The 26,373-nt window shown below is 42.9% G+C and overlaps 1 protein-coding gene across 2 annotated transcripts; it reads left to right on the top strand.

Annotated features, from left to right (window-relative positions):
* Positions 1 to 911: 911 nt before the first annotated feature.
* Positions 912 to 24,356, top strand: sys1 (SYS1 golgi trafficking protein). Of its 2 annotated transcripts, none has more exons than XM_078418652.1 (4): positions 912 to 1,037; positions 12,523 to 12,839; positions 18,804 to 18,871; positions 20,886 to 24,356. In XM_078418652.1, exons 2-4 carry the CDS (start codon positions 12,678 to 12,680, stop codon positions 21,124 to 21,126), a joined length of 471 nt encoding a protein of 156 aa, XP_078274778.1. In that variant the 5' UTR covers positions 912 to 1,037; positions 12,523 to 12,677; the 3' UTR covers positions 21,127 to 24,356. The 2 variants fall into 2 exon arrangements, with proteins under 2 accessions (XP_078274778.1, XP_078274776.1); XM_078418650.1 differs by lacking the exon at positions 912 to 1,037 and adding an exon at positions 1,453 to 1,605.
* Positions 24,357 to 26,373: the final 2,017 nt, after the last annotated feature.

Below are 26,373 nucleotides of genomic sequence, written 5' to 3'. Positions count from 1 at the left end.
AGAAAGAGAGAGGGAAAGGGGGAGGGAGGTATAAGTGAATCAGGGAGTTATGGAGAGTGGTCCCTGCAGAAAGGGTGGGAAGGGGAAGATGTGTTGTAATCATGTTGTAGGTGGCAGATATGTCAAATAATAATAATATATTAGATGCTGGGGCTAGTGGGGTGGAAGTTAAAGTTGAAGCAAAGTTGATTAAATTAACGAGTTTCTCAGATGCAGGAGGCAGCATCAATATAATCGTGATGTCGCAGAGAAATAGTTGGATGCAGTGCCAGAGTAGGTTAGGAACAAAGACATGTAGCTAACAAAAAAATGCATAGTTAGGGCCCAAGGCTACAGAAAGTGAAAGAAATCAAAAGAGAAGTTGTTCAGGGCAACAGCAAGTGTAGCCTGGCAGAGGAGAATATTAGGGGGGAACAAACTGCTGGAGGAACTCAGTGGGTCAGAAAACACATGTGGAGGGAAATGGACAAATGACATTTCAAGTCAGGATCAAGGTCCATTTACCTCCACAGATGCTGCCTGACCCTTTTGAGTTCCTCCAGCAGTTTTAGTTTTCCTCAAGATTCCGACATCTGCATTCTCTTTTGTCTTTATTTGTAAAGGAGAACTGGACTCATCTGTTTTATAAAGAGTATCATGTGCATAGAAACACCACTCCTGCAGGTCCTCTCCAAGTTGAACACCCTCTTGATGGAGAAATATATTGCTGGTCTTTCATACGAGACCTTAAAGTCGATGAAATACATCAATTGGGCTGCACTGGAATCCATTTTGTTACAAAAATATTATTTTTGGCAGACATGACCAATCCCACTCCCAACTCTGCAACTTAAACACTGTTGAATCCTCACTCTCTCCTTCCAATGAGAGATCAGCCATGAGAAGCCGATGGTCTCCCTCTGCTTAGATGATGTCTGCCTCTGTAAGAGACGCACACAAAAAGTCGGAATAACTCCGCCGGCCAGGCAGCAACCCTGGAGAGAAGGAATGGGTGTCGTTACAGACATGTCCCCGCCTTACCATCCGCCTTAAGCAAGGTATGCGATGGACGGGAGTGGGCGGACATCATTTTGACATTAATGTGAGAGGCGCTGTCATCCCCAGCGGGTGGAGTGCAGACCGTGTACCAACTACACGACTGTTGTCGCCTGACCCCCACTAACACACCTGGCGCCGTTAAGCGGCGGGGTCGGGCACAGACCGCCCGTTCCTCGTTACCTGACACCCCGCTAACGTGCTTGGAGTCGATAAGCGGAGGAGCCACCATGTGGACCGACCGTTCCTCGTTGCCTGACGCTAAGCCAAGCGGCGGGGCTGGGCACCGTCCGCCCGTCCCCCCCGTTGCCTGGGGCCGGGCCGGGCCGCACTGGGCACTAACCGCCTGTCCCTAGTTACCGAACACCCGGCGTTGCCAAGCGGCGGGGCCGCCGGATGTGACGTGGTTGAGGTAACGCTTCCGGCGGCTACGCGACCGGGGCCCGGATGGTGCCGCGTCTCTGTTTATTTTGAAAGCTCCTCCGGCGCCGGCGGTTGTTGTTGTTGTGGCGGTGGGCCGGACCCGACCCTCTCGGTGGCCGAGCTGCAGAAGCACCGTCTCCTCTGCAGGTTTGTCCTTCCTCGGGCAGTCGCGTTACGTGACACAGACAGTGTCAGGCTGAGCCGCGGCCTCGCCACCAGCCTGCTCCCTCTCCCCACCCGGGCCGTGCCCTTGCTGGTCAGTGAGTGTGTGCGTCCGGCCGAGCTCTCCCCCCTCCAGTCCCCACCCGGCCCATCGTGCCTCCTCTCTCATGGCATGCCCATCCTCCCCGCTGCTACCCGCTATCTTCACTTCTCATCCAGCCCCTCCCGTGTTGTTTGTTGCCTCGATGTTAGGGACTGTTCCTGCTTTAGTCCAGTGTGACTGATGAAGCATGACCATGGTCAAGTTTGTAATGACGAGACATTGGATGTGGATATACTGTGGAGCACGATATTCGTGCTCACTTAATGATTGCTTACTTGCCTTTTGAATGTTGACATGGCTCAATGGAGAGTGTGCTGGCGTTGGTTTACTCTTTATGTTGTTGAAATATGTTTGGGTTTATTTTCTTGAAAATATGTTTTGGCTCTGGTTTATTTGCCTTAAACTTTTGCTGAGTTTAGGGGCGTGGTGTAAGTGGAACATTGGGGGGGGGGTGAAAGCTGGAAGAGCAGAGGGGCAGGACAAGGCCTGGGATGAGAAAAAAAAACAAGGTGGGAGGAATGGAGTGGAGAAATAGGTGCAAGTCCAGGTGTGGTACAGGGGAGAGAGAGGGGGGGGGGGGGGGGGGGGTACTCAATTTTTCTGTTTCTGCTGCAACTGGTCCAAAGATGAAGCTTTCCATGACTTTCAACTCAGTACTTTTTGTCCCAAAATGTTCTGTCTTTTCAGCTTTGGTCCTTGTCTATCAAAAAAAAAACCTCTCCTCATCTGTATCAACCTATTACCTGCCCGCTCTTCCAGCTATCTTCTTCCCCCTGCCCACAATCAGTCTGAAGGGTCCCAACTTGAAACGTTACCTATCCATGTTCTCTGGAGATGCTGTCTGACCTACTATGTTACTTCATCATTTTGTCATTATTTTTGTTCAGTTCCTTGTTTCTACAGTTTGAAGAAGGGCCCTGGTCTGTCATCTGTCCATTTCATTCACAGATACTGTCTGATCTGCTGGATTCTTCCAATACTTTAAAAAAATATTTAATTCCAGAATCTGTAGTTTCTTGTGTAATCTATGGCCGATCTAACATTTTTTTTTGGGTGAAATCATTTTACTACTACTGACGATTCAATAACAGGTGATCAGATGCCATTGTTTGGACAGAAGGAATGTTGTGTTGAAGATACACAAAATGCTGGAGTAACCCGGCGGGACAGGCAACATATCTGGAGAGAAGGAATGGGTGACGTTTTGGGTCAAGACCCTTCTCTTGTACTGATCTTACCTAAATTTAGCACATAGGGTAATTCTTTTAAAAACAAGGAATCACACATTTAAGATAATAGGTATTTTTATTTTGAAGTAATCTTTAGAGCTTGCTTTTTCGAGCAGCAGTGGAAGTGCAACCTTTGGATATTTTTAAGGCGGTGATGGATAAATTATTGATAAGAAAATTAATGGTTACTGTGAGTAGATAGGGATGCAAATTTGATGTAACAGTCAAATCCAGTCATTGATCTTATGATCTTATGATCTTATGTTATGCTCCTAATTTGCATGCTCACAGGACTCTTCTGCATAATTAAATGTGGGGAATGAGATTGATAGAAAACTGGCATAGGCTCTTGACCGAATGGTCTCCAATGTCATAAGGTAGTTTAACATGAAAACAACATTGCTAATTCCATATATTAGTCAAGCAAATCTTCTCTAAAATGCTTCCAACACTTAAGGTGATTAATCTTGCACTCTAGAATTGGTATTGCCTATGCTCTACAGAACTGAAGCATGGCCCCTCTGGTTTTGTATTTAATTCCCAAATGATGACCTTTGTTTGTATATAAGCCTTTTGCAAATCATTCAATGGGACACCCAGATCCCCTGCATAGTGTTAATCGTTGTCACAATTTAAGTAGTTTATTTTTTAAAATTTCATTTTCCCACAATAAGCTCCATTTCCCAGGTCTTTTCCCATTCATTTAACCCATCTAGTTCAGTTTCTTTTAAGATATCCTGCAGCTATGTTTCTGTAGTGGATATAAGATCATTTTTATTTTTGTGCCCTCTGTTTTTTGTTTTGAATGCTACATACATTCACGTATAGTGTCTGTGGTTTTGCCTTTGAAATTATGTTTGTATTTTCAGGTCTTGTCTACTGATTTACTCAGATCTGTATTCTCTGTCCCTCACTGCAGCAGAATTTAATGTTTCCCATACTTATAATTTTTCTCTTCTTTTGTGTTTGTAATTTTGATCTTTTGCCCCATTATTAAGTTAAATATCCTTGCTGCTCCTCCAGTTATGTTGCTCACCAGAACATTTGCCACAGACTGATCCAGCTCCCATTTTCCCCAAATCCATTATGCTGGAACTCATTACGGTGCACAAGTCTTCAATCCGTACATTCACTTTGAAGCGAATGCCAAGTGGGCAGCACAGTGATGCTACAGTCGCATGGTTTGACTGACCCTGTTTCAACATTGACCATGGAGGCTGTTTGTCGCATTTTGTTCTGGATGCCTCAGTTTACTCTTGCATCCCAAAGAAATTCTAGTGGATAAATTGGTTCCGTAAATTGTCCTTGCTACTAACTAGGTGACGGGACCCATATAGACTCTTGTTCTTTACCACCTTTTCACAAGCTTTCGGGACAGGCAGTGAATGCTGAATGCTGAATGCACAGATCCTGAAAAATAAAAAAACCAAAATGGATTTCAGCTTTAATCACCATCTTTCCATAATGGCTATGAGATCGAACTCACTAAATCTCCATTTGGTCCATTAATTATTCTGTCTTGTTATGTTTTATTCACGTATTGATTGAAGCACTGTTTTGTCATTTTTCACTCATTTGACTACTTTGATGTAGCTTTGGCATCAACCTTCCTTCTTGTTATACTTTGCTTGTTATTACCCCAGTTTTTTATACCATATATTGTGTAGACTTTTTCCTAGGTTTACACATTTCTCCTTGCCTGACACCCCCCCCTAACAAAAAAAAGAACAAGCTGATTTGGTGTGTGAAGCCCAGTTATTCAATTTTTCAAGATACTGGTTCAACCCCAAGGTTGGCAAATTGATCAAATGGAACGGTTTCTCCCCCCCCCCCCCCCCCTCTAGCACCCATGCCTGTCTCGTCTCCCTGAGGAATACACTTTCACCTGTGACTCGTTTTGGTTTCCTCCAATTTGTGTATAACTTGGGTAAAAATGAACTGTGACGTTTTGTATTTTGATTTTTAAACTCTCGATGAACTAAACCTCATCCCTTGTCCGCCTACTTAGTTGATTCAAAGTTTGAAGAAGGGTCTCGAAACGTCACCCATTCCTTCGCTCCTAGATGCTGCCGGACCTGCTGAGTTACTCCAGCATTTTGTGATACCTTGTTGATTCTTCTGTCTCTTTGAGCACCCACCTAATCTCACTGCACAGGTGTGGAGGTTTTCCTGCACCTGCCCGGGCATGCTACACATTGGAACACTAGATTGTGACTGCATGAAATGTAATTAATTCCTTCAAATTATTCTATTCCCAAACACTACATGTTTCTTTTCACTTTCTAAGCCATCCCATCGCTCCCCATATAAATAACTGCTTGTGGCAAAGTCAAACTCTGCATCATATGTTCTCGTACTTTAAGAAAATATCAATACTGTAAATGTTGATTTAGATCAAAACCTTGTGCATTATTATATCCTCAGTTTGTTTTCTGCCCTAATTTGCAGTGTTGCCCTTCATTTATAATTAACTTTCTGGCAAAAGCAACCGGGTTGTTAAGGTGGGGGACTTTAACTTCCCCAGTATTGACTGGGAGTTGCTTGGTGCAATAGGTTTAGGTGGAGCAGAATTTGTTGGATTTATCCGAGAGAGTTTCTGGAAACTTAGTCGAAGATACAAAGTGCTGGAGTAACATGGAAAGCCAGATAGCATCTCTGGAGAATATGACATAGGTGACATTTCTGGAGACTCTCTCTTCCAGAAACAGTATCTTGGTGCAACTCAAGAGGGGTGTGTGGCATGCTGGACCTTGTACTGGGAGACGAGCCTGGCTAGGTGACTGATGTTTCAGAGGAAGAGTATTTTGGGAACATTGATCACCTACACAAGTTTTAAGAGAGTTATGAATAAGAATGTTTGGACTTTGGGGCAAGGTATTAAATCGGGAAAGGTAGATTACAGCATTACTGAGCAGGAGCCAAGGAGATTAAAGTGGGAGCACTTGTTATTGAGTAAAGTTCACATCCGATGTGGTAGTGGTTTAAAAGCTAGTGATTTATGTTCAGGACCAGCATGTTCCAGCATGGAAGAAGAATAAGGATGCCAGGATAAGGGAAACTGGTTGACCAGAGGTTGTAATTTTCGTCTAAAAGATAAAGGAAGCATTTGTAAAATTTAGAGAGGAAATCAAACAGGGCCTTTGAGGATATAAGGCAGGAAAGAACTGGAGCAGGTGATTAGAAGGGCCAAACGAGGCCATAAAATGTTGGTGAGTCAGATTAAATATGGTTTCAACAAGGTAGGGCCTCTGAAGGATAAACAATGGAATTTGTGCTTGGAGCCAGAGGACGTACAGGTATGTAGGTTAATTGGCTGGGTAAATGTAAAAATTGTCCCTAGAGGGTGTAGGATAGTGTTAATGTACGGGGATTGCTGGGCGGCACGGACTTGGTGGGCCGAAAAGGCCTGTTTCCGGCTGTATATATATGATATGATATGATGATATGATATGTAGGCTAGAAACTAAATGAATACTTTGCATCTATATTCACCAAGGAGAAGGACACATAGGGCACTGAATCATTGGGGAATACTAATGGTAGGGGAGTTTGAGATCAAGGACGTGGCATTGGGGCTCGAAGAGCATTAAGGTGGGAAAATCCCAGGGGCCTGAGATCCATCCCAGGTTTGAGAGAGCAGAGGAGAACATTGCAGGAGCTTTGATGAAGATCTTTGTATTTTTAACCACACGTGAGGTCCCGGAGAGAGGCCAATGTTGTCTCTTTTTTGTTTAAGAAGAGAAGTAGACGCCTTAGGCCGGTGAGCCTCATATCAGTGGATAGGAAGCTATTGGAGAGGATTCTTCAGGATAAGGTTTAGTTTGTTATTATTGTCACATGTAATGTGCTACAGTGAAAAGGTTTTGTTTGTGTGCTATCCAGTAAAAGAAAACTGTACATTGATGCAATTAAGCTGTCGAAAGACATAACATTGCAGTCTGATAACATCCAATTAAAGATAGCTCAAGGGTCTCCAATGAGGTAGATGGGAGTTAGAGCTGCACTCGAGCTGATGGGAAGATCATGCAGTTGCCTGATAATGGCTAGGAAGAAACTGTTCATGAATCTAGAGGTATGTGTTTTCTCTACCTCCTGTCTGATGGGGGAGAAGGGGCAGTGAGCAGGGTGAGACTGGTCCTAGATTATGTCGGCATCTTTCCGTGGCAGCGTGAAGTGTACATGAAGTCTATGGAAGGTAGGTTGGTTTGCGCGAAGGTCTGGACTACGTCCACAACTCTAATTTTTTTGAGGTCTTGGATGGAGTTGTGATGCATCCTGGTAAGACACTTTCTATGGTGTGCTTTCTTAGCCGCAGTTTCAATGTGTCTGGTCGAGGATAAATTGTTGGTGATATTTGTTCCTAGGATCATGAGGCTTTCGACCATCTCCACTTTGTCACCATTAATGTAGACTAGGGTGTGCATACTGCTTTGGTTCCTGAAGTCGATCACTGCCTCGTGTCTTGCTGACATTCAGGGAGAGGTTGTTGTCTTGGCACCAAGTTACAAGGTTCTCGATCTCCTTTCTGTACTCCATCTCTCATTATTTCAATATCAAGCCAACTGTGGTGTTATCTACAAACTTGTAGATTGAGTTTGATTGGTAATTGATTGCACAGTCGTGAATGTACAAGGAGTATAGTAGGGGGCTGGGAACACATCCTTCTGGGGCATCAGTATTCAGAATTATCATGGAGGATGATTTGTCACCTCTCTTCGCTGATTGTGGGTCAGCATCTCGAGGATCCAGTTGCAGAGAGGAGTGCTGACTCCCAAGTTCCATGAGTTTGGAGATGAGCTTTGGTGGGATACTGATTTTTTGCTCTCTTGGGCATGTGATGCAACCTGACAGTATGCTTTCTATGGAGACACAAAGAACTGCAGTTGCAGGTTTACAAAATTCTGGAATAGTTCAGCGGGTCAGAAAGTTCCTGAGAAAGTAGAGGTTTTAGTATGCTTTTTTAACTAGAGCTTCAATGTAGTTGGTCCAGTATAGGCAGGATAGGTAGTGAGTGGTAAAGAAGGCATATGGTATGCTTGCCTTCATCGGTCAGGGCCTTGTGTGCTTCTCTCCAGAGATGCTGCCTGTCCCGCTGAGTCACTCCAGCTTTTTGTGTCTATCCTTGTCTATAAGAGTCCTGTTGTAGCTTTATAGCATTTTGACTATGCTGTATGTGGAGTATTGTGTGCAGTTCTGGTTGCCCCATTATAGGAAGGATGTGAATGCGATGTCCTTGGAAGGGATGCAGAAGAGCTTTACCAGAATGATGGCTGGATTAGATGGTATTAGCTGCACAAAAAGCTGGGACAAACTTGAGGATTGTTTCTCTGGAACGCAGAGGGTTGAGGGGAGACCTGATAGAATTCTATACAAAGTGTAAAAAATTGAGAGGCATACATTGGGTAGACGGTCAGAATCTTTTTCCCAGGCTAGAAATGTCAAAGACTCGAGGGCATAGCTTTACGGTCAGAAGGGGGATTATTATGGAAATGTGTGGGGCAAGTGTTTTTACAGAGAGAGTGGTGGGTGCCTGGAATGTGCAGCCTGGGGTGATGGTTGAGGCACTTTAGTGGCACTTTAAATGTTTTTGGATAGGCACGTGGATATTCGGGGTATGGATCATGTGCAGGCAGAGAAGACTTGCGGTTTTATTCAGCCGTTTTATGGGCCTAGAGCCTGTTCCTGTGCTGTACTGTTCTATGTTAACCAAATCTAAGTTCCCTGTTTCTACATAATTTAAGGGGTGTGTCTGGCTTCTGAATAAACTGGTACCATTAAGGTGGTAAATCAAAGATGCTAGAATTCTGAAATAAAGTCCAAAAGCCAAAGATGTGGGTGTGTAACCTATTTTACATAGTGGGGGACTTTTTTCATCTTGGTGCATTTTCATGATCCCTGGTCCCTAAAACCTTTTTAGAGCAAATGAAGTGTCGTCACGTTTGGAACGTTGTGTTCAGTTTTGGTCATTCTGCTATAGGACAGATGTTGTTAAACTGTAATGAGAGCAGAGAAGATTTGCAAGGATGTGGCCAGGACTTGAGGGCCTGAGTTATAGGGAGAGATTTTTTGGAGTGTAGGAGGCTAGGGGTGATCTCCTAGAACTATAAAATCTGCGGGGAATAGATAGGGTGAATGCACATTTTTATTCAGAGTAGTGGAAAAAAGGATGTAGGTTTAAGGTGAGAGGGGAAAGGTTTCATAGGAACCTAAGGGGCAACCTTTTGCACACAAAAAAGGTGGTGGGCATATGGAACAAGCTGCCCGAGGAGGTAGTTGAGGCAGCTACTAAAACAACATTTAAAAGGTATTTGGACAAGTACATGGATATGAAAGGTATAGAGAGAAATGGGCCAAACGCAGGAGGTGGGGGATGAGCATAGATGGGTCATCTTGGTTAGCATGGACGGGTTGGGCCGAAGGGTCTGTTTCTGTGCAGTATGACTATGACTCTATGATTCTGTTTTGCTATGAAGTAAACATAATTCGCGATCAACAAGACCATGACTGTTTAAATGGCCATCTAGTTTAATGTTTGAGTCACAGTTCTGGAAGGTGTGGTTCTGACTATTGCACAACCATTTACATTTCCAAATAGTCACACAGAAGGCCAGCTCTCCCATATTTCCTCTCTGTTCCAAACCTTTTGCCCTATTATGTTTTTACTGGCTCTCAGAAAAATCCCATTACCCCGCATTTCCCTCTAAATATTCCTTTCTGAATGCACAACAACCCGATTTTCTGCTGCCTTCCTTCAGGACCTAGTTAACCTACCAAACGGCATGCTTTTAGGATATAGATGCAAGGAACTGCAAATGCTGGTTTACAAAGAAAAGGACACATGGTTCTGGAGTAACGCGGCAGATCAGGCAGCAACTCTGGAGAACATGGATAGAAACATAGAAAATAGGTGCAGGACTAGGCCATTCGGTCCTTTGAGCCATGGCTGATCATCCAAAATCAGTACCCCATTCCGACTTTTGCCCCATACTCCTTGATTCCCTTAGCCCTAAGAGATAGGTGATGCTTCGGATCGTAATGAGGATGGGGAGCAAGCTGGAAAAGTGGAGAGTAGGGCAAAGACCGTCATGATAGATGGATACAGATGAGGGGTGAGGGTTTAATAGTGGGTGGATACAGATCAAGGTTTTTAATATTTGGGTAGATACGCAGGTGAGTATCCCCCTCATCTGTATCCACTTATCACTCACCAGGCGTTGTCTTGCCGCTGCGCTCTTGTACACACCCCCTTCGCCTCTCATTACAATCACAAATGTCACCTTTCCATGTATTCCAGACATGTTGCCTGACCCGATAAGTTAGTCCAGCACTTTGTGTCTGCTTTTGGGATGTGGTAGGAAATCAGAGCACCTATGAGAAATCCAGATGGTCTTAAGATAAATTTGCCCACTTCTGACCACCTCTCCCTCAGCTATGCTGGCCTTGGACCTGAAGTTCGCTTTCTTCTTTCCCCACACATTCGCAAGTTCAGCTGCTAAGTTCTGTGTCAACTTCTCATTCTGGTGAAAACTGCTAATAGTGCAGGATTTTAACTGACTATATAAGTGAAGATTGAAGAAAGAACTTCCTATTGGCTTTGTTCAGCTTGTTGCTACCTAATACGTTTGTTTTCCTCTGAAGGCTGGTGTCCATTTTCAGTGTTGACAGCTTAGATATCAGTGCACTTTCATTGAGGTTACTGGAGTGCAGATGGAGCAAGTCTTGGAGGAGCATGCATTGCGTCTTTCAGCTGCATGTCTTTAAATAGCACTGGCATTTGGTGTCATGAACTAAAGAAGCCAGACAGGTAACTTGCTGAATCTTCGGGCTCCAGCAAGTAAATTCCAGTTGTTAGATATACATAAATCTATAAATCCAGTCATTATGTTGCTATGCTTGGATAGGAGTGATTTGCAGTGAGGCCAAATAGAATTGAGAAAATATTTATTTTAGGGACATGCGACACAGTCATGACTGGTCCTTCTCCATGTCAACTTTTCATCAGCTTTGGTAGCAGGCTTGTGGGTTGAAGCTCTTGGAACCTGAGCGCACATTTCTGAGGTAATATTCTGAGGTAATAATTAATGTGATACTTGAGCAGTGCTACCCAGCAGCAAATCTATTAGCTTCTGATGGCTTACAGTGCATGTTCATCAGAATTGTTTCGGGATTGAACTGGAGAATGGATTGCCTGGCCTTCCATACCTGCTGTTTCCACAGTTGAGAGATGATCAAACTGAGGTTTTTAAATAATTAGACGAGGCAGATGCAAAGAAACTATTGTGTCCAATGTGATATCTTCAAATTAGTGCTTTGCTCATCAGATAGAAACATAGCAAATAGGTGCAGGAGCAGGCCATTCGGCCCTTCGAGCCAGCACTGCCATTCAATATCATGGCTGACCATCCAAAATCAGTACCTCGTTCCTTCTTTTTCCCCATATCCCTTAATTCCGTTGGCCCAAAGAGCTAAATCTAACTCACACAATAAAACATCCAGTGAATTGGCCTCCACTGCCATCTGTGGCAGAGAATTCCACAGATTCACAACTCTCTGGGTGAAAAACTTTTTTCTCATCTTAGTCCTAAATGGCCTACCCCTTATTCTTAAACTGTGACCCCTGGTTCTGGACTCCCTCAACATCAGGAAGAGGGATCTTGAACTCTCACCTGACCTTTCCCTACTGCCAAAGCTATTAGTGCATTTGGCCCCAATTCACTGAGACTTTCCGTGTATCTAACAATGTATGAAATCATAATTTTAAAGATGAATAAAATCTACTCACTTAAGACAAATCGATGACGATGCAGGACATGACATAGCCAGACTCCTTTGGTTAATGGTTTCGTGATCTTTAATTTAAATGCAAAATCTATTGAACTTAAATAGATTTTTCTGGTAAGGGTATTGGTGAATTCAAGGTGATTGAATGGAATTGCTGTTCAACTAAGGCAGGATAGAAACATAGAAAACAGGTGCAGGAGGAGGCCATTCGGCCCTTTGAGCCAGCACCGCCATTCATTGTGATCGTGGCTGATCGTCCCCAATCAATACCCCGTGCCTGCCTACTCCCCATATCCCTTGATTCCAATAGCCCCTAGAGCTCTATCTAACTCTCTCTTAAATCCATCCAGTGATTTGGCTTCCACTGCCCTCTGTGGCAGAGAATTCCACATATTCACAACTCTCTGGGTGAAAAAGTTTTTTCTCGCCTCAGTTTTAAATGGCCTCCCCTTTATTCTAAGGCTCTGGCCCCTGATTCAGGACTCGCCCAACATTGGGAACATTTTTCCTGCATCTAGCTTGTCCAGTCCTTTTATAATTGTATATGTTTCTAAAAGATCCCCTCTCATCCTTCTAAACTCCAGTGAATACAAGCCTGGAATCTGGATCTGGAACATGAGGTGCTGAAAGGTGTAATTTTGTTCCCCAGTTATTTTAGTGCTTTATGTTCACAAACGTTTTGCTTTTTTCCACCTAACGTTCCATGAAGCTATCATACTGAAATAATCATGAAATTGTAATTTTGTCTTTTTCATCTGAATGACTTTCTGTTTTTCCTTATTTTTTTAGGTGTGAGAGTGCATCCATTTCTAAACTCTGGGTCCCTGGTGTTCGAGATATTTCTCACGGCACTTTGTCTCTGCAAAAACCATGCCCCCGATAAATAAAGACTAAGAGCAGTTGCCCTCGTCACCGCTGTTGTGAATTGAGAAGGAGCAGTGGGAATGGCCGGACACTTCCGCAGCTATGTGTGGGATCCCATTCTCATTGTGTCCCAGATCATCCTGATGCAGTGTATCTACTACAGCTTCTTGGGCCTCTGGTTGGCCTTGGTGGACAGCCTGGTACAGAATAGTCGCTCACTCGATCAAATCTTTAATTATGAGGTGAGTTTTCATAAAGTAAAATAATCTTTGATTCTTGCAAAAGATTCTAAGTAAAAACCTGCCTCAATGTTAAGGCACAAGATTATCCTACTTTATTTTTGAGGGGGCGGCACGGGTTGAAGGTGAAGCCTATGGTGTGCTAAATGTATATGAAGCTGGGTAAAGTCTTGGCGAAATACTATTAACGGAAACACAAAAGGACACAAAGTGTTGAAGTAACTCAGCATCTCTGCAGAACATGGATAGGTGATGTTGCGGTTCTGAACCCTTTTTCTGGACTTGATTAAGTGTCTGAGGAAGGGTCCCGACCAAAAACATCATGTATTCGTGTTCTCCAGAGATGCTGCCTGAAACTCATTCAGTAAAACATGGCCCGCTGCATGAAAAGGTTTCCCTTCAGGTTCGTATTATGCCTCGTCCCTCTCACCCTAGATGTGTGTCTTATTTTTGATTCCCCTGCCTGGGTAAAACCTTCTGTGCATTCCCTTATCTGTTCCCCTCATGATTTTATACGCATCTATAAGATCAACCCTTGGGCTCCAAGGAATGAAGTCTTAGCCTGCCCAACCTCTCCCTGTAGCTCAGCCCCTGAGTCCTGCCAACATCTTCATTTTTCTTAGCACTTTTACCAGCTTAATGACATCCTTTTTATAGCAGGGTGACCAAACCTGTTTGCAGTACTCACCAACATCTTGTATAACTGTAACATAACGTCCCAACTTCCTTATTCAATACGCTGACTGATGAAGGCCAAAGTACAATTAGCCTTTATGATCACCGTATCTACCCGTGATGCCACTTTTGGGGAACTGTGTACCTGCATTCCAAGATCCATCTGCTCTATAACACTCCTCAGGACCTGGCCTGGTTTGCCATCAAAAAATGCAAAACCATGCACTTATCTGCATTAAACTCCATTAGCCAGGACTCGGCCCACTTGCCCAACTGATCAAGAGCCTGCTGTAATATTTGATGGCCATCTTTACTCTGCCATATAACCCATTTTTGTGTCATCTGCAAACTTACTAATCATGCCTTCAACATTCTCATCCAAATTGTTGATATAAACAGTGATGGGCAGAGCATCGATCCCTGAGCTCTAGTCCACGTATCCCATGCAATCTAGACTTCCAAAGTAACCTACCATGTGGAACCGGATTAAAGGCTTTGCTGATGTCCATATAGACAATGTCTATGGCCTCGTCAACCTTTATGGTTACCTTTCAAAAAACTAATTTTAGGACTAAATTTAAAAAGCAGATAATTAAGTTTCATAAAATCATTGAAGATTTGAGAGAGAAAGCTATTTGACCCTATTTTGTCTGTACCAGTTAAGGAGCAGTTATCTATCCGTATTTGATTTTTCAACACTTTGATCTGTATCTCCGCAAGTCTTTCAATACATAACCAAGCAATTTGTAAATATGGTGAGAATTTAGGGGCCAGCTTCTTCATCTATCCTGGTTTTAGATCCCCCTAATCATTTGAAATGGACTTTATTTTGTACAACTGTCCAATTGTTCTCTGCAGTCGCCTTTGTTCTAAAGAAAACAATCTTGGCCTACTGAGCCTTTCCTCCACATTTGTTCTTCTTGCCAATGTCATCATAAATCTTTTCTGCACTCTTGTTCGATTGCAATATTTCTGCAAGGTAACTGGACCCATACGTGATACTTGAGCTGTGACATTATGGACATTATGTACCTTCCTACTTCTATATTGTGTCCGAGCTACTAAATGAAAGCATGCCCTTGCCTGTTCATTGTTAAAGGATCTGTAGATTTATACTGCAGGTTCCCTTTGTCTCTCCGCTCTTCCCAATATCCTCCCCAGGTTACAACAGGGTTCCGTTCCTGTGAACCGTTCATGACCCAAACAATTCTCAAATCAGAAATCGAGTTGTTCCCGGCAGAAGATGCACACAGTCCTGATCCCAAATGGTCATTGTGTACAGGCTGTACATAAGTCCAGAATTTATATGTTGGGGAGTACCTGCATTGTATAATCTCTTGCCAATTGCTACTTTGCAAATGCATCACCTCGCAATTCTCAGAAACATTAGAACCAAGCCAATTTTCCATCTGTGCGATCTCGTCAGTTTTTCCCGGATTAAAGGAGGCGCCAGACCATCAGTTGCTGGTAAATCAGTGGTGGACCTGTACTTCACACGGGCATAAACCCATCAGTCATAGGAGCAGACGTAGTCTATACAGCCCATCGAGTCTACTCCGCCAATCAATCATGGCTGATCTATCTTTCTTTCTCAACCGCATTCTCCTGTCAGCTCACCGTAACCTTTGACACCCTTACTAATCAAGAGCTTGTCAATCTCTGCTTTAAAAATATCTAAAGACTTGGCTTCCACTGCTATCTGTGGCAATGAATTCCACAGATTCACTGCCCTCTGCTAAGAAATTCTTCCTCGTCTCCTTAGTAAAGGTACGTCCTTTTATTCTGAGACTGTGCCCTCTTGTCCTAAACTCTCCCACTAGTGGAAACTTCCTCTCCACATCCACACTATCTAGGCCTTTCATTATTCGGTAAGTTTCAATGAGATCCTTCCCTCATCCTTCTAAACTCCAGTGAGTACAAGCCCAGAGCCTTCAAACGCTCATCATACCTGAACTCAGTCATCCCCCGGATCTTTCTGGTTAATCTCCTCTAGACCCTCTCCAACGCCAGCACATGTTCCCTCAGAACTGCTCTCAATATTCCAAATGCGGTCTGACCAGTGTTTATAAATTCTCAGCATCACCTCTTTGCTTTTATAATATAGTCCTCTGAAAATGAATGCTAACGTTGCATTTGCCTTCCTTACTCCAATTCAACCTGCAAATTAACCTTTTGAGAATTCTGAGATAGCATTCACAGGTCACTGTGCACCACCAATTTCTGAATCCTCTCCCCATTTAGAAAATAGTCTGTGTCTTTGCTCCTACTACCAAAGTACATGACCGCACACTTTGTTATGCTGTATTTCACTTGCCACTTCTTTGCCCAATCTTCCAACCTGTCCAAGTCCTACTGCAGACTCTCTGCTTCTAACTACCAGTTCGTATCTTCATATCATTTGCAAACCTAGGTACAAAGCTACTAATTCCATCATCTAAATCATTAGTGTACAACAATAAATCATTAGTGTACAACATGACAAGTAGCAGACCGAACACCATCCCTTGTGGAACTCCACTAGACATCGGCAGCCAACCAGAAAAGCCCCCTGTATTCTCACTCTTTGCCTTCTGCCATTGAGCCAATTTTCTATCCATGCTAGTATCTTCCCTCTATTTCCATGGGCTCTCATCTTGTTTTGAAGCCTCATTGTGGCACTTTATCAATGACATATCCACCTTGAGACCATTAGCCTCACTAACTTCTACGCCCTGACTCCCTTGCACTTCATGCACTGCAGCAAACTGCTTTTGTAAAACAAGCGCAGCAAATTAATCTTGAAGGCTATTTGACCTAAAAGAGGATGTTTACCTGTCTTTGGCAAATTCCAGGTTGTTTTATCTATAGTTTTGTATTATGGAGGGGGATGGTGGGGGAAACTTTTTTTAATCTCTTTCCTCGACGGAGATGCAACCTTTTCCTTATCGTATCTCCGTCGGCACTGCAGCTGATGCTGGTCGGCAGGTGAGAAATGAGGATATCACGAGAACAACTTTAGCTGAATTCATGGAATTGTGTTCTCGAGATCAATTTGCAAGAACACTGTACTATGCTGATGTACCCCGATTTTACACATGGAACAATAAGAAATGGCAAAGAAGGAAGGTTGGGAAGATAGTGGAAGATCTTCCAGGTATTTTTGAAGCCAACGTTCTGGGACGAGTGTATACCGTTTCTCCAAGATGTGGTGACCTCTACTACTTGAGACTGCTTCTCCATCACGTAAAAGGGCCAGTATCCTTCGATTCATCGAGGACACATGACGGACATATTCTTCCTTCCTTCAAAGACGTCTGCATAGAAAGAGGTTTGTTGCAAACTGACGACCATTGGCAACAGACAATGGAAGATGCTAAACGGACAAAACTCCCTTAAGCAATGAGAGATTTGTTTGTTTTGCTGACGATTGCTGAGATCAACACTTCTCGACATTTATGGGATTGCTTCAAGAATTCAATGTCTGAAGATTACCTTCAAAGAGAACAGAGAACAATCGATGATCCAAATATCATGATTGATAAGAGGCATCATGATCGGGTTCTGTTGTATATTCAAGACAAGCTTGTGAATTACAACAAGACACTGGGATACTTTCATGTGCCACTACCAAGACATGGAAGGATGAACCTTGATGGTGACAATCCAGAATTGCTGCGTGAATTGCAGCACAATAGCCCTGAACAACAGTGATTTGTTGAAGAGAAGGAGCCTCTGCTGAATGCTGAGCAAATAGCAGTGTATGACCATGTGTGCAGCTGCTTGGAAAGGAATGTTCCTTCAATGTTTTTAATTGATACACCAGCAGGAATGGGCAAAACAATTCTCACCAATTTGATCCTCTCCAAAGTTCGAGTTTAAGTTGATGTTGCTTTTGCTGTAGCATCCTCTGGTATAGCAGCTACATTGATGCCTGGTGGAAGAACTGCACATTCTCGATTCAAGATACCAATCGATGTGACCGATAATACAATGTGCAACATTGAGAAGAACTCCAACATGGTTCATTTGATCAGGAGTGTGAGACTGATTGTTTGGGATGAGTGCCCGATGATTAGGAGGGAGAACTTTGAAGCAGTGGACAGAACTCTTCGAGATCTATGCAAATAGAACGATGAGCCTTTTGGCAGCATTCTTACCATTTGTTGTGGCGATTTTCGACAACTCCATCCTGTTGTGAAAAGGGGAAATGATGCTGGTGTTGAAAATTCTTGCATCAAGAATTCCTATTAACGTTCAAATTGTTGTTATTTTGTTATTCATATTTTAAACTTTAAATCCCTTTTCCACTTGCTGTGCCCGTCAGCCGCCCATGTGCAGTAATACCTCCATGTTCCACGTCACCATGGAAACCCAACGGGCGGGAATGGCGGCGCCACTGGAGATCCCCTAAGAATGGAGGAGGGGATAAAGGGGGATGGAGTGGGTGACTGGGGGGTGGGAGTGGAAGGGGGGAGAAGGTGGGGAGGAAGGGGGGTTGAGGGGATGGAGTGAGGGAGGGGGGGGGTGTTAGGAAAAAAAACACAATTTTAAAGAAAAATCGTGATTTTCATTGAGATGGGGGGGGGGGGGGGGGTTTAAGCCATTTATTTTACGGGAAAAGCGCCATTTGCCCACGTCACAAAGGCAACCCAATGAGTTGTGGGCCCAACGGGTCCACTTGGTCTAGTTTATAATAAAAGGCTGTTGTAGGCGTTGAAATTTTATAATTGAAACTAAATTAGTATTAACCATAATGATAGCACATCCGAAGTCACAATACAGTCATACTTTTACTGTTTTGGATATTCTATTCCACTGAATTATCTAGGTCTAGCCATGCATATTCTTTCACATATTCATTTTTTTAAATAGTCAGTAGTCCATGCACTTTAGCTCAAAGCAAAAATGCATGGTTGGCATTATAAAATATTGCAGGAGTTTTATTGATTTAGAAAAGGTATATTGTCTTAACAAGTCACTGGAGGTTTTGTAAAAACAGCCCTAAGTATATCATGGTAAAGTGGAACCATAAATAGTAGGAAAGAATTTGGTGCATTCTCACACTGCATTATGGTAAATAACCTGAAATTAGTATATCTTTGCAATAAATCACTGAGCCCTTTGCAGTTGGGATCATCTTTTGCTGTCACAGCTGTTATGTTTTCATAAACATCGTAACCAGCAAAACAAAAATGTGTAGAAGTAAAGTTAAACTATACTGTTTGCATTTTATTCGGAAGCAATTCGAGGCCTACATCTTGGACGTGGTTCTGTTTTAATTCTGTTTTCACACTGATTTCTTTGTCAATTTAGGTGTTGGGGTTTTCCACGGGTCAGGGCAGACTCTCGATGATGGCCTTTGTCCTCAATTCGCTCACATGGTAAGTACATGTGTAGAATAGACTGAGGACAGAACTGCATTTTAACCAGGCTGCTTAACCACCAGAACGTGGCACTGGGAGTTATCCTGAGATTACCACAGAGGTCCTGCTTTTTAACCTTTTTGCCTAACATCCTATATTCACTCTGCAGGATCTCATTCCCTTTTCTGCCCTAATCTCCCTTCCAGGATTTTAGTTCCCCTGTTCAAATTCAACTCTCTTGCATAGAGGGATAATGTGCCCATTGATTTCCGGCTGCTCCCCCTTGAGAATGTTATGCAACTGCTCCAAGACATCCTGTACCCTGGCACTTGGGAGGTAACGCACCATCCTAGAGTCCTGTGTGGCCACAGAACCTCCTGTCTGCTTAATTATCACTATAGCACTGACTGACTTCACCCAACCTTGCTGTGCCTTGGAGCAACACCTGGTGCCCCCAGACAGTATCCAAAATGCTGTATGTATTTTCAATGAGGATGGACAGCGGGGATTCCTACTCCCTTTTCGGCTGTCACCATCTTCTTTCCACTCACACCCAAGGTGTGACCACCTCGCTATAATTCCCATCTGTGACACTCATTCAAGCAATGTCTTGTTAAATGGCAGCAGTTAATTAAATAAACTAAACAAACACTTCCCCCCCCCCCCCCCCTGCCCCGAAGTACCTAATTTCTGCTCTTTTATTTCTGCCCATACTTTGTACAGTTTATTTTGTAAAATAGTCAGGACTGTATGGATTTAGAAGCACTGGAAGGCTTCATGATCTTAGAGTGCTGTGATCATTTGCAACATCCTGATTCAGTGCTAATAAAAAGGGAATGGTGGGGCATTTGAGGTGAGAATTTTCCCTTTCATCTCTGACCAAATTAGACCATTTAAAAAAAAACTTTATTTTCACGTCTGGTTCTAGTAATTGTATGTAAAATGATTTAACCCTGACAGTTGCATTCTTGGGTTGGATCCAGCTGAATCTGACTGAGTTGCCAGAGGGCAACTGATTTACTGCTGAAATAGAGGGGGCCTCTCTCAAGCTGAAAGCTTTAGTGTAGCAATGTATCTTAGTTTGGCATACTACTTGGATTATGGTTTCTATCGGTAGAACAATTCCATTCCCAAGATTTAATAATCGTGTAGCCTGGTAAGGAAGAAAAAACTTTCATTTGTTCAACACTTTGTGGCTTCAGGGCTGGCCTAAATGCATTACAGCCAATTAACTATCTTTGTAGTCCTGTGACAGTGGGAAGTTAATTTGTGAGAGAGACATCACACTGCTGTTCACGGGAGCTTGTTATGCTCTGTCTTTTCCTAGATGTGATGATTGAGGCATTGCGTTGAACAGGACAAGAGGATCCCTTGATCCTTTTCTAAAATAGTGCCATGGGATTTTTTCTTTACAACTGTGCCACTGGGAATTGAGTTTAATATCTGATCCATCAGTGCAGCCTTTTTTCCATTGGCACTGCAGTATGAAATGAGTTATATTTGCAAGATGTGGGTGTTGCTGGCAAAGACTGTATTTATTGTCATCCTTAATTCCCCTTGAAGGTTGCAGTGACATGTAATCCTTAGTGAAATTACTTCCATTGGGTGTGGTATTTGGGGCTTTGAATTCTGGCAGCAGAAAAGAATGGTAATCGAGTCCAAATCAAGATCAAGTGTGGTTTGGAAGAGAAACTGAAGTTGCTGGTGTTCCCATTTGCCTGCATACTTGCCTTCCTGAGTAGTAGAGGTTGCAGATTTGGGAGGTCCTTTCAAAGTAGCCTTGGTTAAATACTACAGTGCATGTTGTAGATGATGCATTAGCCACAGTCTGGGGGCAGACATTTGTGGTGGTGAGTGCTAAACAATCTCAAATCATTGAAGACAGACAAAATGCTGGAGTAACTCAGCAGGACAGGCAGCATCTCTGGAGAGAAGGAATGGGTGATGTTTTGGGTCGAGACCCTCAACATAAATCGTTGCTTTCCACCTCCTGTGTAAAAATCTAACTTTTTTTTCTTGTTTTCGTCACCAGCGCACTTGGCTTATGGTATTTTATCCGAAGAGGAAAGCAGTGTTTGGATTTTACTGTGACCGTCCATATCTTCCACTTTATGGGCTGTTGGATCTACAATTTGCACTTTCCCACGGCGCTAAGCTGGTGGCTGGTGAACATTGTGTGCATTGCCCTGATGGCTGTGATCGGGGAGTACCTGTGCATGCGGACAGAGCTGAGAGCCATTCCTGTGAACACTGGCCCCAAGTCCAACCTGTGAGCACAACATCTTGGATTGTCCAGTATCAACAGCAACTGCTGCAGCAACCAGTGTTAAAATGGATTGTTACAACGTTTCAATGTTACAAGACTGCGTGCACAGAATACAGATATTTAATTTCTTTTTTCCACCATATATAATACCCCTGTTGCAAAAAGAAAAAGAAAATGCAAAGGTATGAAAACCTACGCCTGTAACTCTTCTGTGTTTCAGTGGATGGAATTGATGGTTAGTCTCAGTTCACAAGCAAGGGGCATGTATAGGTGTCTACACCAATCTCGGTGCAAATTCAATGGGATTTCACCTCCAGTCCGATTTGCTGCTTTTTACATCTCGAGTGAAGGGTGATGAAACCTCGCATACAAGACTGTTCGCAAATTCTTCACTGATTTTGTTTGTTTTCTAACCTCAATGTCCTTTTACATTTGATGTTAAAATTGTGTACAGACTGAGTGTGTGCAAACTAGTAACCTGTGTCAAATAATCCATTTGTTATTTGGTAAAGGAATGCTGAGTCTGTCATCAAATGAATCCTGGATCTATTGTAACACTGGATGTGTCTGGCATTGCATAGATGAGCATAAATTAAGCACCTCTCGTTTTGATATGGACGTGTATCTCCGAATTGGTGTAAAATAGTTTTAATTAAATGGTAAAAGCACTTTGAAACTAAAGGCTGGTCCTGGATATGAGGACTGAAAGCTATGTACAGTCCATACTCTAGTGCCATGTGTAACTGGCATGGTATACAGCTTGATTTCTATTTTGTTTAAAAGACAATAAGGAATAAATCTATTGCAGTGCTTAAATATAAACATTTTTATTTATTGATTCAAATCGTTTGCAAAAATGACGACTTTGTGCTGTACAATTGTAGCCTTGCCAGTTTGGCATCCCAATCCTCTTCCTGGATCTTGCATCTGTTGTGTGAAATATGGAGATGCTTATTTCTCAAGAATCTCCACGTAATGAGTCATCTGCCACCCATCCATTTTCACCTCCCTCAGAACTATTCTTGCTAGAATTCGGTTTGGTATGGTGTCGGCAACACTCTGGTATGTGTTGGGTTCACAACACAAGGATAAGCAGTGTTCAAGTTGGAACTTGCTCCTGATCAGTGAAGCATTTGCTGAATTAATCCCAGGCAGTTAAACATGAATAATGGTTCCTAAATTCAAAATATTTGGCGTACTTTGAATACTTTCGCTTTGTGCTGTACAATTGTGGCCTTGCAAGTTTGGCATCCATCAGTCTTCATGGTTCTTGCATCTGTTGTGTGGAATAAAGAGCTGCTCACTGATACATGACTACTTCTCAAGGATCTCCACATGAGTCGCACCTTGAGGTTAGTCATTTTGATGCCACTGAAATTAATATGAAAATCCTAGTCTCTTTGAAAGTAATAGTGCATGGAACAGGCCCTTTGGCTCAACTCCTCCATGCCAAACTATCTATATCTCTCCCCTTTCTTAATCTGTCTTTGTCACCGAGGACAGACTATCGAGTGATGTCTAAATCCACTGACTCCCACAGTCACCTTGACTTCCCCTCCCTGCCTCTTGCAAGGGCTCCATTCCTTACTCCACTTAGAACTGAGATGAGGAAAAACTTTTTCACACAGAGTTGTATATTTGTGGAATTCTCTGCCCCAGAAGTCAGTGGAGGCCGATTCACTGGATGCATTCAAAAGAGCGTTAGAGACTTGGGGCTAGCGGAATCAAGGGGTATGGGGAGAAGGCAGGAATGGGGTACTGATTGTGGATGATCAGCCATGATCACATTGAATGGTGGTGCTGGCTCAAAGGGCCAAATGACAACCTCCTGCACCTATTGTCTATGTGTCTGCTCCCAACATGAGGCTTTCCACTCTTGGCCATCTGAAATATCCTCTTGTGTAAACATGGTTCCGCCCCTGCTGTTGAGGATGGAGCCCTCGCCCACGTCCCGCAATTCTGCTCTCACTCACTCCCCCTCCCTCAAGATTGAATAAGAATTGCGTTCTCTTAGTCCTCAGCTTTGACCCCCACCGGCCTCTGCACCCATCACGTGTGTATCCTATCTCTCAAAATCTCCTCCTGTAGATGTCACACTTACTGGTCTATAGTTCATGGACATCTCTTTGCAGCCCTTTTACAAAGGCACAGCATTGACTACCTTCCAGTCTTCTGGCACCCCCTCATGGACTAACCATGATGCATGTATCTCCACCAGTACACCCACAATTTCTTTTCTGAAATATTATGCATTGGAATGGAATTATGGAGCATGTGATGATGTACACATAGTAAGGTGAAACCAAAATTAGAAGTCCCAGTAGTATAAACAATAAAATAGAGAATTTTAAACATGGAATGGGAAAAGAATATTCAACTGCACAGGTCCTTTCTATCCATCCATCAGATTGTGGCTCGTGTGTCTCCGATACCAAGAGCTCCTAAATTTCAATCACAGCATAACTGATATTTCAAAGTGATCGAGCTTCTTCCAAATTGGGTTTTCTAACCTAAACAATTTAATTTCTAAAGAGATATTTCTAGATTTATCTCCTGACAGTCTTAAGTTTAATTTTGATTGAGCCCGAAGTTTTAGTTTTCCCCACCAGAGGAAACTTTAAGATTATATAAATATCTTTTTGTTCTCTTATTACGGACACCTCTGTGACCCGATACCATTCTGGTCAATGTGCTTTACATCCCTTTGAAGATCCCTTTGAAGATCTGTGCATTTTTACAATGGTTCCATGTCTGAAGTGAACAATGTATTTAAGATTTGATCAAGGCCAACAGTAAATGATTTTTGTTTGAAAACACAAATGCTGGAAATCTGAAATCACAATGGTAAATGGTGAAAACTCAGCAGGCCGGGCAGCATCTGTGGTCTGGAGCCGCTCGTCAGAGCTCGAGAAAGGGAGTCAAATGAATTTGGGTAACATAGAATGTGGAGCAGGGAGCTGTGATGTGGTGAGACTAGATGGGGCAGTTACGAACCGACTAAGCTTTGTGTGATGTTTGTTAATATTGTCCAGTCTGCCATAGAGGGATATGTCCAGCAGGCTAGATCTCCTTCAAACGGGAAAAAAGAGTGAATGGTTGCTCTTTCTCGTCTCTAGTCACATCATTTTTTACAATGAAGTGACCAAAACTGTAAAAGTAGTGAAGTTGTGATCTAACCAACGTTGAATTCTGTTCATAGCCTCCTTGTGCTCATGTTCTATGCCTGGGTTAATAAAAGCACAGTAATCAATGCCTTTTTACCCACCTTGTGTATCTATGCTGTTGCTTTGAGAATCTATGATCATACACTCAGGTCTTGTTCTTCTCAATTCGACAACCTTATTATTACTTCCTCTCTTACCTCTGCCCACCTTGTCAATAGTTGGCATTAAACTAGGAAAGAGACAAAATGCTGGAGTAATTAGCAGGTCAGGCTTCATCCCCAGAAAGCATGGATAAGTGATGACAGACACAAAGCTGGAGTAACTCAGAGGGTCAGACTGCATCCATGGAGAAAAGGAATAGGTGATGTTTCGTGTCAAGACCCTTCAGTCTGAAGAAGACTACTATTCTTTTTCACCTTTCTTTTCCTTTTCCATCACCCATTCCTTTTCTCCAGAGATGCTGTCTGACCCGCTGAGTTACTCCAGCTTTTTGTGTCTATCTTCAGTTTAAACCAACATCTGCAGTTCCTTCCTACACATGGATCAGGGAGGATGTGGATTTAGAGAGGGTGTAGAAGACCTTTACCTGAATGCTGCCTGGAAGATGGGGTATTAGATGCAACAAGAGGTCGGAACAATTTGGATTGTTTTCTCTGGGATGCCGGAGATTGATTGGAGAACTGAGATAAGTAAATAAAATTATGAACAGCATACGTAGGTGAGGCAGTCAGAACCTTTCTCTCAGGGTGGTAAATATCAGACTAGAGAGTACAGCTTGAAGATGAGATGGGCAAATTTAAAGGAGGCAGATACGATAGTGGCATTTGAGGTTTTTAGATGGGCACATGGATATGTAGTGAATGGGAGGAATATGGATCATGTGTACTCAGATTAGATTAGTTTATCTTGGCACGATGTTCGGCACAGGCATTGTGGACCAAACATCTTGTTCCTGTGACCATCCGAAAGGTGAGCTGGACCGAACTCCAGAAATTGTTCATCCCTGTATGGCAAGAAATTAAAACTGGGAAGGCGGCTCAACCATGGCTGACGAGGGAAATCAAGGATAGTGTTACAGCCAAGGAAGAACATAAATGAGCTCTATGTTCCATTTAGCTCACTCAGTTAGGTCTTTAAAAGCGCTATTTTATGAAAATTGTGGTTACATCTATAACTGCCGTGAATATATAAATTTACTGCAATGATGATAATGCCATTATCTGTTCCTTTGAGTTCAACATTTTCCGAAATTAGAAATGTTTGTATAGTTAATGTAGTTTGATATAAACTAGTCTGCCTTAATGGAAATGTGGGAACTAAATTTGATCTGGTAAATGTAAATTGCTGAATGCGGGCGTAGTGCTGAGTGACGTCCACTAGGAGGAGCTCCCATCTGCAGCACCAACAAACAATGGAAATGAGACATACAATACAATACGATGCGATATATCTTTATTGTCATTGTACAGATGGGTACAAGGAGATTGGGAATGCGACTTCCATACGATGCAATAAATTAATTAGCTAATCAACATAAATTTAGACAACCCAGAGAAACAAAATTAGAAACAGTTTTAAAACAGAATAAGGTGCAAATAGGTCTGTGCCAGGTCGCTGTGCGAAGTGACCATCCGAAAGGTGAGCTGGACCGAACTCCAGAAATTGTTCATCCCTGTATGGCAAGAAATTAAAACTGGGAAGGCGGCTCAACCGTGGCTGACGAGTGGAATCAAGGATAGTGTTACAGCCAAGGAAGAGGCATATAAATTGGCCAGATGAAGTGGCAAACCAGAGGATTGGGAAAATGTAGAACTCAACAGAGGAGGACAAAGGGGTTAATTAAGAGGGGGAAAAAAGAGCGTGAAAGAAATCTTGCGGGGAATATATCTTGTGTCACAATACAATATAATATATCTTTATTGTCATTGTACCCAGGGATACAACGAGATTGGGAATGCGCCTCCCATACGATGCAATAATTTAAGTAATTAACAGCAACCCAACGAAACGAAACAATTGTAACAGTTTTTAGACAGGGTAAAGTGCAAGTTGATCTATGCGTTGTGGCCATCCGGCTCATCAGGACCGGT

The sequence above is a fragment of the Rhinoraja longicauda genome, chromosome 22 (assembly GCF_053455715.1).
Source record: "Rhinoraja longicauda isolate Sanriku21f chromosome 22, sRhiLon1.1, whole genome shotgun sequence".
NCBI lineage: Eukaryota > Metazoa > Chordata > Chondrichthyes > Rajiformes > Arhynchobatidae > Rhinoraja > Rhinoraja longicauda.
This window is presented reverse-complemented; position numbering and strand designations above follow the sequence as displayed.